This window comes from Hyperolius riggenbachi, chromosome 7, assembly GCF_040937935.1.
Source record: "Hyperolius riggenbachi isolate aHypRig1 chromosome 7, aHypRig1.pri, whole genome shotgun sequence".
NCBI classification, from domain to species: domain Eukaryota; kingdom Metazoa; phylum Chordata; class Amphibia; order Anura; family Hyperoliidae; genus Hyperolius; species Hyperolius riggenbachi.
Window position 1 is genome coordinate 264,255,522 of NC_090652.1, and position 12,953 is coordinate 264,268,474.

Consider the following 12,953-nt stretch of genomic DNA (forward strand, 5'->3'; position numbering starts at 1 on the left):
GTTGCAGGCACCCATGTCTGCCTCCTGTGCACTCTCTCTCTCTTAGCTCTCTGCCAGTAAATGGTGATCATCACAAGGAAAAATCTGGCTTTTTCCCCTGTCCTTGCACAATGCAATAGAGGATGCCTGGCTTGCTTTTGCTACTATGTATTCTGACAGAGAGCTGAACACAGAAGAGGAAGTGCTGTTAGCAGACCATGCATACCCCAGGCTGGGGAGAGAGAGAGAGGAGAGAGAGGGAGAGGGGCAGGGACTATGGGAGTGACCATTGCACATCCATCAGACTCTAGCCTGATGCCTATACCAGTCCAACCCCCATCTACAAGGAAAACAACATTGCGACCCTGGTGTGGGGGTTTCATGCTAGAAACACACATTTAAAAAACTTCAGGCTGTTTTTTTTCTCTCTGCAAATGTTTTATCCTCATCCTCTTTTTAAATCTTGCCTGCAAAGAGGGCTGCAGAAATAATTAGAACCATCCTAATATCAACAAACAATAAGCTTGCCAGAGCAGAGAGTGTGTCCTCTGTAGGATTGCAGCATGTGCACAAGTAGCTGCTGCTAAACATGAAGTGTGCCTCTCTGACTTGCAGCGATTCTACCATTCATCAGCTCGCCCAGCCGATCGATGCCTCAGTAACCTGTCGGCTCCCAGTGACACGCATGCAGGTAAGTGCTGATTTGTGACCGCATGTTCTGCTTGAGCGAAAGGGTCTTGCGCTGGACTCTGCACTTACTAAAGCCTGCTACACACTTTCAATTAGAATTGGCCAATCACTGACCGATTTGACTGCTTCCAGGTAGTAGGAGAGTTTGCCTACGCAATTTGTTCTTAGTATTCAATATCTGTTGACCCTTATACTACATAGAAGGGGTAAAATTGGTCAGCGATTGGCCAATCAGAGTTGAAAGTGTGTACCAGGCTTAACTGATTATTGTTTGTGTATTTTGTAATGGGAGCGCTGCAGAGGATACGCCTGCACTGCAAATGTTGAGTTTGCAAAATATTGAGATATATCTGTATAGAAGGCAAGTCATCTGTATGTAACAGTGCTTCCAATACACATGTGCTTCTTGTTCTGCATCTGGTAGAGGCTTTTAGGTTAGCTTAGCAGCATGAGTTAGCAAGTGTCCTCACTATTTTTTTTTTATGTATTTTTTTTTTTTAAGGCAAGGGCTGTTTAATTGTAAGATCACTGACAAAAATCCTCTGGGTGTGGCAGGACTTTTTTTTGCACAAGTTAAGTTCAGAAGTGCATAGTGGGTAACTCTCTAAGAAAGTTTAGGGTGGCATCTGTAAGGGCATCATAGGATCAGTTGCCCTGGAAATATTCCCAGCAGCAATTTTTTTGAAGGGTCCTCAGCCTAGGAGTATTGGGGTATATTGGAAGGGTCAGTCAGAGGGTGTGGGGGGTGGGAAGGGGGGGGGGGCATGTTTAATTTAACAGTCGTGTTAATAGTAAAATTCAGTAGCCAAAAAAAAGACACAGCACAAAATTTAGGACAGGAAAAAAAACTAGTCCCTTTTGTGATCTGAGCTGCCTGTGTTGATGTTGCTTTCCTCCCCTAATTATATGCATGTAGGTTAAATGAATACCTGACGAAAGGGCCCACGTTTCAAGAACAGTGACATCTGATAGCCAAGAGGAAAAAGTGGTTTTAATGAAAATCAAGCTTTGGAATTCCTGCTCGTGAAATATCCCATTCCACATCTTGTATTGGCAGCAGAGACATGATCAGCAGCAGCAGTGTATATGGTATGTCACTTTTGGAATTTACTTCACATGTGTGTAATATAATAATGACAGCTTAATAGCACGAGACGCAGAAAGTGAAAGTGGGCAGCTTAGTACATTATCCAGTACAAAGGCTCACAGCCTGGGAACATCCTTCTTTTCTTTTTTTATACATTTTTGTAGGGCTTAGTTATTTTAATTTGCCTTTTTATTTTCTTTTTGTGTGTATTTATTTTTACTTTTTGTGATTCCCTGATAAAAAATAAACAAACAAACAAAACTGTAATTCCCAAGTTTCAAGATTCAAAATAAAACCAAGGATGGGGAATCAAGGGTTAATAATAACAACCTACAGTAGTCTGAAACAATCTGAAGGATGTATTTAGTTATGACCTTTTTTTTTATCATTATTATTTTGTTATAACGGTTTCAGTGTAATTGGCAAAATCCTGTTTACAAGTCAGAAATAGCTGATGATCGATGGCTTAATGATCTGGTTGCAAAAGGTTATTTTGCAAATGTTGTTTCTTTTTGATGTGATTTTATTTGTACTTTTTAATTGTTGTTGAAGGAAAATAGCTCCTGACATTTTTTAACCTTTTCTCTCATTCTCATTCCCTATCCCCACCTCTCCATAATAAAAGGTCAGTGGAGATAAAGTATAAGGGATTTAGAGAGATTTTTTATTTTTGGTTTTAGCACTTTATAGCAACCAGAGTTTAAAAATAGGGCTGTATTGGTTAGGAAGCCTTGACAAGGCTTGAATATCTAAGACATTTTAAAGGAATTATCCACTCTGCTGAGATTAGACCCCTTTGTTTACATTTTTTTTTTATTTGTTCATTGCTGTGTATTTTTTTTTTAATAAAGTTAATTTCTAGAAAGTTACAATCAAACAGCAAATATTGACGTTTTTAAGATTAACCTATAAGAGGATGCAAATGCAGAGATTTAATGAATAGTCCTTTGATTGCCTTTTTTTTGCATTTGGCGGTACTTGTTGACTTGAAGAGATCAATAAGTAGTCTGTTTATTTTGCATGCACATAATCTGTACTGGGAAATGTTCTGGGGAGTGCAAAACCTTTTTCCCGGAGCTGTTGAAGCGAATTTGATTGCCAGATGGGAGATTTCCCTCTGTGATCTTAAAGCTGTAATATATATTCTGAGCAGATTGGACTTCTGTTGGTGATGAGAAGGATATTACATTTAGAAATTTGAAATCAGCAATAGGGGACTGTACAAGGGGGGACAGGGGGGCTCGAATGGAGAGGATTGAGGTTTGCAGACCTTTTATTATTTTGTCTGTGGAATAAATGTATTTTATTTATAGGTGGGGAATAGGATTGCACGTGCCAGTAGTCCACCAAAATATGCCTCCCAAGTGCATTGTGTGGCTGTTTTTTATCTATTTATTTTTTAATTACAAAAATAGTCTTGGCAGCATCTTTCAGCTGTTGTACACCCCCTAATAAGCAACACTGTGTCCGCAACACTGTGTGTAATATGTGCAGGATTAGTGAGGGAAAAAAAATCTCTTAAAGTTTCCCAGGGGTAAATAATGACTTTTCTTTGCAGTGCAGTTCTGGTATTTTGTTTAGGACTGAATAGCTGGGAATTGGGGACTGACTCACACTCCTGCCTGCTCTGCTGTTGCAAATTAAAAGTGTGTTTTGGTCAGGAAATGAAAGCTACAGTGTGTCTTTTGAACAAGTCGTTTATCAAGAACAACATCTATCATGCTGCGACTTGTCAAACTGATCCTCTAAAACTTGGCTTCTATGTGGACTCTGCTTTGATGTTTTTTAATCCCAAATTTATAAAACAAGTTGGCAAAACAGCATAAGGAGTCATTCTGAGCAGTATTAAAGCAACAGAGCAAAACAAATACTCAACAAAAAAATAAAAAAAAAATAAAAATAAAAAACGTAGCTTTTCTTTTTTTATATATGTAAATTAACGAAATGTGAGAAAAATAACTTGCTTGAAATTGATTTAAAATATTCATGTATGCAATTTTTTTCAACCAATCAGTTATATGTTTTCGTATACGTTTTTGTCCTCTGAAAGGGCTTTCAGTTTAGCTTTTATAATGGTTATTTTTTTGGTGCCCTCCCTCTAGGGACCAAACACAGGGGCTCCAATATTTTGCTGTTATGAAGTAAAACGCAAAGAGATGTTTTAAGTAGCATAAACATATTTTACGAGCTCGTGTTCTACATTGAGATATCAGCCCTGGCTGTGAATTAGGTGATTTAGAAGCCATTTGTCAAAGGGGAAACAGTGACACAAATTGAAACCACATTTTGCAATGTTTGTGTTGCATAAATGGCCCTACTCTGGGCATGCACCCTGGTGTATCATACTTCGACACACAGAGAAGGCTATGTTATGTAAAACTATTTCATGTATCGCTACTTATTTAACAGAGAGCAACAGTAATTTTTTTTTTTTACGCGGGTCGTTGGACATAGATGGGCGCTCCACAAATTTAAAAATGTCATAATTTGAACCCCTTTTATATGTTTGGCCTAACAGAAGGACTCCTTAATATGTGAGAAGTCGCTGTTTACAGACGTCAAACAAGTGGATTGCAATAGGTATGTGCTGACAGCAAATCATCATCTGCTGATCAGTAGAATTCCTACCTGTGCATTAGAATAATGTTTTGAAGTCTTGTTGAGTGTATTATACAGAACTTGCTGCTTACTGTGGTTTAATATACTGTATTACTCTTTATAGGTTTCTTGGTGCCCTTTTAACAGAAGAAATAATAGAGTTTGATGTATGACATCACAAGGGACCCCAGAGACATTAATATGTCATAAATAATACTACAGGTTCTAATTTTGGTAACTGGATGAGGTGTGTAAAGTTAACCACTCTAGGTCTGTAGATATCAAGTGTTTTATTTGTGGCACTAACAACTATCAGGGCAGTGTTTATTTTAGCACAGAGTTTGTTAAAGTTCCCAGGTAATATCTTATTGATTTATTTATCATTATTCTTTAACTTTGCTTTACTGGGATGAATTTGCTGGTTAATTTGCTCTCTCCTAGTCTCATTTGTTCTCCTGTAAGCTGGAAGCTTGAGAATTTTCTTTGCCGTTTTTGGAATTGCTGTGACTGTTGAACTAGTTTTGACCACAGACCTAGCTGGAGACCTGCATGTGTTTGCATTTTAAAGTTTAGTGGAAGGAAAAATCTGGGCTGTCAGATTCAATTAGCAGCAAGTATTCATGGCCAGCCCGGGAAAATGATTGATCTCGCCGCATTCCTAATCAACAATTAATCAGCTAATCAACAAGGCTGTAGAGATGAAGTAAAGTCTTAATTTTCTTGAGTTGCCCATGGCGTAACATGATTATTATTTGTTGCAGTCAGCCTTACTACAGGGGTCGTACTATTAAAAAAAAAAAAAAATAGCAAAGACAGGATTTCCCTGGCAGAGTAGGGGTTAAGTGAAGAAACTTTGCAGGACCTTCCCAAAGGGACAAGCTTTAAATTACAGTGCAGACCTTAACACTTTGTTGTCCCTGATGCAATAACACATTCCAGGGCACCAAGTATGCTAACATGTTTTTCTTCTAAAGTATTGATGGACATGACTGTATCATAATATATTGATTTTTTTTTTCTATTTTGATTGCGGGAGGGGGGGGGGGGCAGTGGACAAAAAACAGTCCTCTTGTACAGATCCACTGGAGAGGCATTAAGGACCAGTATGCTTCTGATTAGCTGCACTTGAATAATTGATGGGTCTGTACATTCTTTTTCCTGACTCACTGATTTTAAAACTGAAGAAAATGGATCTGTGCAATGAGCGCTCTGTACGTGGAGTAAGGGATCGTGGAGTAAGGGACTGTTAGGTAGAAAAAGACACCCCCCCATCTCCTTCAAGCAGCACAGGAGGTAACTTTTCAGAACACCTCATTGCCACAGCAAAAAGAACTTTGGGTTTAGCTGAACAATGATGGAAGAGGCTCGTTTTTAGATCGTCATTCATTAAGCATAGATCAAGGCTAAAATGGGAGATGTCAATACAGAGGCACAATGAGATAGACCTGTGTATGTGTGTGTCGCGGTTGGTGTTACCTCTCCGATTGTGGAGCAAGAATGAAATTATGATAGGTCAGGGATAATTGTGTAGGTGAGGATCACCGCGGTATTCCGTACTAACGCTCCTCTGCCGTACAGGACGGTCCAAGATACGTTTGTATTACGACCATTATTAAAAGTCCATGATCTTAAGGCCATTTTTTGTTTAATTTGCTTTTTCAGGAATTTAATACATCACTGCATTTTAGTCTAAAATGTAGCTTAAAATTAGAATTAGTTTCAGCTACTAAGCCCCCTATTTCTTTTGTTTTGTCATTCAAAAAACAAAAACCACTCTGATTTGCTCCATGCATAGGGGGGACTTTTTGAAGGCCACCTGAGTCATTAAGTTATCCATTAGAAGATGCCAGGGGCAGGGGTTGGTTTTAGAACATACCACCGTCCGACTACGGTTTTAGTCGCCACTCGTCACATGCCTGACATACTCACCTTTGCTATGGAGGCGGGAGGAAATTTTGAAATATTTTTTTTTCTGTGAGCATTTAAACAGCTAAAGATATCTGGCGGCATTGTATGTCCTTCAGGTAACATCGATCAACAGCTTCGCTGTATAAGTTTGGGGAACAACGCTTTCCTTAAAGTGACCTGAAATGTCTTATAAATTTCTTTTCACTTAAAGGATAACCATAAAAAACCCTCTTTTTTTCTAATTGTTTGATTAACTTAATAAAAGGCACTAATGAACATGGTCTTTTAATGCTAATAGCCGTTTCTAATGGGTATTATTGGATATTAATGTGTCTGTAGGATGTAGAAGTTGAAGATGATGTGGTTGTTTAAGTTCCATACTGGCTTTTGATTATTTATGTGCTGTTTAAAGGGTATGCTCAGCTAGATTTTTTTTTTTTATTCCCCCCTCTCCCTCTCGTTTCTTTATATATGAAATGCTTGCACTAATAAAGCATGAGTCTAATTTCCTGCAATTAGGAAACGCTAATAAGAAAATGTGTTATAATTATTTCAGCATGAGCCTGTTGGCTACTGCTGTAGGATGCTGTATTCATACTCTCAGCAGCAGTGTATATTAACTTAGTTCACAGCTAGACACAAAACTGCTGCTAATTCTTTGTTTTTGTTTTGCCTGAACAAAAGAGGATTTTTTTTTTACGCTGCTTTCTATGAAAGAATCATTCTAAAGCATGGGATTTGTCACATAATGGACCTTGGATGGGTGAAATCTTTTATGCTAGCATGCTTTGCTGCAGTCCTGGATATTAACACCTTCAATGCCATAGCTTGGTGTCAAAATACCTCTGAGAGTTTGCATAGTGGTTTGGGTTTAATGTTGGGGGTGTTGTGCAAAAATCTGTACCCCTACATACATAGAAACAGTATGCAGTCTCCTTGCAAATGCTGCTCCCCCCTTTGGTAGGAACTGATTTTGGGATCCCAGCTCTACATGATAGTCATGCAAGTCATCACCACCTCATTTGTGATAGGCGTAGGTATAGCAGCTTAGAAGTATCTTTTTGTTCCCTTAGAAGCGATTTTAAAATGTTGCCGATTGCTGTAGTAGCGACATAGTGACCCTGTACCAAGAAACGTTTCCATTATGAAAATAATTTTGTACCTGATTTAAAAGGTCACAAATGGCATTTTGTTTGCCGTCAGACTATGGGGACTCTGCGGTATGGACTCACCTATGACTTTGGTTCAGACGTAGAGTAGGTTAGTTTATTATAATGGAGATTTTTTTTTAGTTATTTTTACTAACATTGATTCTGACCAAAATAGCTTTATTTCCTGTATTTATATAGCATCGATCTTTCTTAATTTTCCTATGCAATGGACACACTTTCCATATCACAAGACAGAGAATATCGAACAAGTCACATCATTGTCCTTCAAGGTGGACTCACAATCTAGGGTTCCTATGCTATTCTAGGATCAATTTGTAGGAGAAGCCAGTCCCCTACCTGTATGTTTTTGTGTTGTCAGGAAGGGTAGCCAAAGGGAATCCCATGACAACAGCAGGGGAGCTTGCAAACTCTATGGGGGTGGTGACGTGTGATTTGAACCTGGGCTTATCGTGCTGCAAGGTGACAGCGCTCACCAATTAGCCAATGTGCCGTCATATCACAAAGTTTATCGAGCCATTGCTACCGGCCCCTGGCAATCTGCTGCTTCACTGATTCTTACGGCTTGTTTTTGGCGTAGGGGGAAACAGAAACAAAAAAAGGGAATGTAACCATTTTTATACAGGTAGTGATCCTACTAAAGATGATCAATAAGATAGCAATTTTCAGCGGCGATATAGATTTTGTTGTCGAAATCTACAGCTTTTGATTGATTCCATTTAAAGCCGTGTATGATTTTTGAAAAAAAAATGCAAAAACTCTGATTAGTATTGCACTGATAATGACTAAATCCTAATGGGGTTCATACCTTAAAAACTTACTTCTGGGAGACCGGAGTGACAGTCGCTTGGCCTCTTTTCTGCAACCGTAGGAAAAAAAATGTATACATTAAGTATGTGGTTATTGCTTGTAGTTGGAGGACAGTAAATCCATTAACAGAATTTTTTTGGCAATTAAAACAATTTGATAATGGATTTTAAGACTATCAATGCCATTTTGTTTGCCCTGCGCTTGACATATACTGTGCTTAATATGCAGTACGGATTTGCGGATGACCTGTTGGAATGTGTTATGAGTAACTTGTACGTACAGTTTTACCAGTACTGGTGTTGCAAAGAAGCCCTATCTATCTATCTATCTATCTATCTATCTATCTATCTATCTATCTATCTATTTATCCTTCGAGCTAGCTATACATATATTAGGCAGATCACATAGATGGATGTATTTACTACAGTTGGAAAACCGTAAAACCGTGAACAACGCTCCAAGATCAAAGCAATTCAGCAAACCTGGACTGATTATTTAAAATACAGGTAGTCCCCGGTTAACAAACGAGATAGGGGCTGTACGTTCATTCTTAACCTGAGTCTGTTCTTAAGTCGGAACATTGTGCCATCTCTGTCCCCTGCACCTCCTCTGCCCCCCCCCCCGTGCCTCCAGTGTCTCCCACTGTATCACATCTGCCCTCTGTACCTCCTTATACCAGTTTAAAAGCCATTTTTTCTTAGATTTTTTTTTAATCAATTTTCTCAAAAACTACAAGTCCAATTTTAAATTTTTATTGGCTTGTTCCCATGGAAACAGAGAATTAATTCCATTCATATCGGCGGGTCGTTCGTAAGTCGAGTGTTTGTAAGTCGAAACTACCGGCTATGTCTATTATTATTTGACAATGATAATTTGCATTATATCGAAATGTAGCAATTATTGACTAAAGATTAGCGTTTCTGTGGTTGCAGCGACATTCTTGAATTCACAGTGGGTGTATTATCTTATAGGCAGGTTATACACGCTTCTCAAGTTCTGTACAGTTTTGCCTTTTTTTCTTTTTTTTTTTTTTTTTGTGAAAAGCCGTCTTTGGCACACTCAATGTTATTATATAGTTCATTTATTCATTCATTTATTCATTCACTATTTGCATGATTGTAATAGTGTTTAGAATGCGATTTAAAAATGGGCAGTTTGCAGCAGTATTTTGCATGTGTCAGCCGCACAGGCCACTGTTATGCAGAAAATAAAACCACATTCTTAAAAACTCACACAGTTGCAAATGCACAATTGTGAAAACACAATAAGCGCATGGATGTAAAAATGTATGTGCAAAAATGCATGTGTGTGTTTTCCGAGCAGGATAAGTGTGAACCCTGCCTTAATAATTTCAAGACAGCTTGGAATTATTGAATGAAATATTTTCTACTGTGGGTGCTGAACATGTTTTCAGCCACGCAACCACTCATTTACTATCCTTTCAGAAAGCCCACAGTGATATATGACATGACCCAGGTAAGGGTTTCACAGTTTAGTTACAGAGTACTCAATTAATTTGTTGTACTAGGGGCAACCTCTAGATGAAAAAGATGGGCTAATTATACTCCTGCCTTCTTAAAACAGAAGGTATTTGCAATAATTTAGAGTTATGTAGGCAACAAGGTACTCCCATCATTATGCATCCTTTCTGCTTGGTGTTTGAATATGCAAATCATTCCCTTATGTCTTTGAGTGGCCAAGCATTCACCCAGAGCCACTGGTGTACAGTTTACCTGTTTGCATATTTGGTGACGCAGCAGAGGTGATGCAACATGGGAATACCTTTTTCCTTCTAGAAAGAGTTGCAAATGCCTTCTGTTTTACAGCAAGTCTGAAGCGAAAAAAAAAAACTCACCTAAGGAGGGGAAGGCTCTGGGTTCTATAGAGCCTTCCCGGTCTCCTCGCGTTGCCCACATTCCAGCGCTGCATCACTGCTTATTTCCTCTGCTGTGGGAGGCTTTGGCAATCTTCGGGAGCTGGGTGCTTCGAAAGACAGGCCACTCTGTACTGCATATGTGCGAGTGCGCAAGTGAGCATGCTTGCACATGCGCAGTATAAAGCTGCCAGTCTACAGGAGCACTCGGCTCCCGAAGGTTGCTGTGGTCTCCCTCGACAGCGGAAGTAACAGAACACGCATGGCAATGGAAGCACAAGCGGTGCGTGCGGCTCAGGGCTGCCCATGCGCAGTTATCCGACTAGCCACGGCAGGCCAGCTTTCGGGGGGTCGTCGCTGCTTGCTGGAGAATCGAGCACAGGATGACTGCAGGGGGCTGCAAGAAGCCCCAGGTAAGTTACACAAATTTTTTTTTTTTATTAGCCTTAAGTAAACCTTTACGTTTTCCTCTGTTTCCCACACTTGATAATAATTGTATCTGGCACCAAGACCTTAGCCGCAGGTCATTTTAGTCCTGTAAGTTGAAAGGTGGGGCCCCACAGGATCAGACTTTTTTTTTCTTGCACATTCCATGAATACTTTATTGGGTTGAGATCTGGGGAATTTGGAGATCAATTGGTCCAGCCTCTTTATTTCATAGGGCCCGATGCACATAGCTGTAGTAAAACTGCTGTATGCATACCAATATTATCAATAGTAACACCAGCAGAGTACCACACATTGCACAATTAGCACAATTTGTGGTACATGAGCATTGCTATGGTAACATGCCTTGCCACAGCAATGATCGTGTTACTCAAGTACCGCAGGTCGTGTTAATTGTGCATCGCACAGCTCTCTGGTCGCTTTGGTATGCGTAATATTGCCGTGTACTACCTGTGCACAGCAGTTTTGAATCAGGCTCATCGTTGCATGGAGCAGCTATGCTTACTTTCCTACTGTAAATGCTTACAGTGATGGAAGGGAGTTGGCATGATCCAACTGACCGTTCTGTGGCTATGTAGTCCTATATTTGGCAACCCGTGATGCACTGTGTGCTCTAATGTGTGCTCTAATATCTTTTCTTTCATGCTCCGTTTTGAGTACTCTGTGGGATCAGACCAGACAGATATCTTTTTCCCACCCACTAGCATCATTGATCCTTGGCCTCACTTGACCCAGTCGTAGATTCATTGGCTGTCATTCCTTGGACAATGTTTGGTAGGTGATAAAGACAAAAGAAATACCGAGAGCCCAATATAGTGTAGTATGCAAAACAAAGGGTTGGAAATGAAAAGTATATAATGTATATACTCACAAACGTGGGTTACCGCCTAGGCAACCACTGTATAGGCAGGTGAGGAGATTAGACCTGTCCTCACTCACGATTAAAAGTCGCTCTCTGTAGATAAGGAAATAAGGGGCAACACCCCTCCACCATGGGTGGATATTGATAATGTAAGAGTGAACAGAGGCGCCAGCAGGATAAAAGGTTCTAAAAGGCTTAAAATCCCTCAGGAGGTGGTGGTGGACTCGTCTTCCCGAAGCAGACAAGATACCGTCAGTTTTATGACAACAGGTTTATTAATATACTCCAAAACAAACAGTGTTTGGTAGGTACTAGCCAATGCATACTGGGAACAGCCAAAAAGACCTGTTGCTTTGGAGCTGTGGTTAAGCTGTCCGGCTATCACCACTTTGCTTTTGTCAGTGAATCTCAGATCCTTATGCTTGCTCAGGTTCCTGCTTCCTATACATCATCTTCAAGAACTGACTGTTCACATGCTGCCTAATACATCCCAGCCCTGGACTGGTGCCATTGTATTGAGTCTGTCATAGGTATTTATGTTACCACGTATACTGTGGAAATATTTGAAACGAGCCAATTCAGAACATCCCACAAGTACTTTTATATCAGATGATTCTAATGTTTTTGCTATGTTTGCTAAAAACACCTGCAACTTTTGTGGTGTTTTTAGTCACTGTTCATTTAGTGTGTTGTGTTCTTGGTGGCTTTTGGCTCTACTCACGCATACTCCTGGCCAAAGCCCGCATATATGTTACCATTTGATGGCCACCTGCACTGTTTAAGTAGCACTTTACAAATCCTTTTAATACTCAGCAGATCTGAGATGTACGGGTCGTCCCTGACTTTCAAATACCCAAATTACGAACGACCCGCCAATAAAAACATTTAGAAATTGTGTAATTTGGTTCTGTGGGAAAAAGTAAAAAACAAATCCGTAAAGACCTTGTAGTTTTTTGAGAAAATCAATTTGAAAAAAAAGCTGTAAAATGACATTTTGCTGCAGTACACTGTGGTGACGCAGTGAAGAAGGGACAGAGGGGGACATTAAAAGCACAGGGGCACATTGGTGACACAGAGGGGGACACTGGAGGCACAGGGGAGCACAGAGGAGATACAGGGGACATAGATGGCAGAGTTTTCTGACTTATGGACAAATTCATGTTAAGAGCGAAGCTACAGTCCATCTCAGATCTCGTTCGTTAACCGGGGAATACCTGTATTAGTAAAAGTGACATTTTACATTTTAATTGAGAAACTGTTTGATGCCTTAATCAAGGTTGTATCTTCACAATCAATTTCTATATTTGTCTTTTGAGAAAAGGTGGTAAAGCAGGTCCACTGCTTCTTCTCACCTCTCATCCCTGCTACTTAGGTAAGATCAGATGTAGTCATTCTGCCGAGATCATTGTATGAGTTTGTTAGCTAATTTTAGATTTATAAGCGCGGTGGTGGTTGGATTGTGCTTTGCACGTCAATCTTACACGGAACACCCTGTTGTTAGCTTATGTTACCGCCTGCTCCAGCACCAGA

General features: G+C 39.8%; 1 protein-coding gene across 2 annotated transcripts in view; it reads left to right on the forward strand.

Moving 5' to 3' along the window:
- The first annotated feature begins 320 nt into the window (after positions 1-320).
- Positions 321-12,953, forward strand: part of FIGN (fidgetin, microtubule severing factor) — a 235,397-nt gene continuing 222,764 nt past the window's right edge. For both annotated transcript variants that reach the window (XM_068245628.1, XM_068245629.1), the window contains exons 1-2: positions 321-670; positions 1,586-1,758. In XM_068245628.1, coding sequence (XP_068101729.1) covers positions 1,756-1,758 — 3 coding nt within the window. In that variant the 5' untranslated portion in view covers positions 321-670; positions 1,586-1,755. The remainder of the gene's footprint in view (positions 671-1,585; positions 1,759-12,953) is intronic.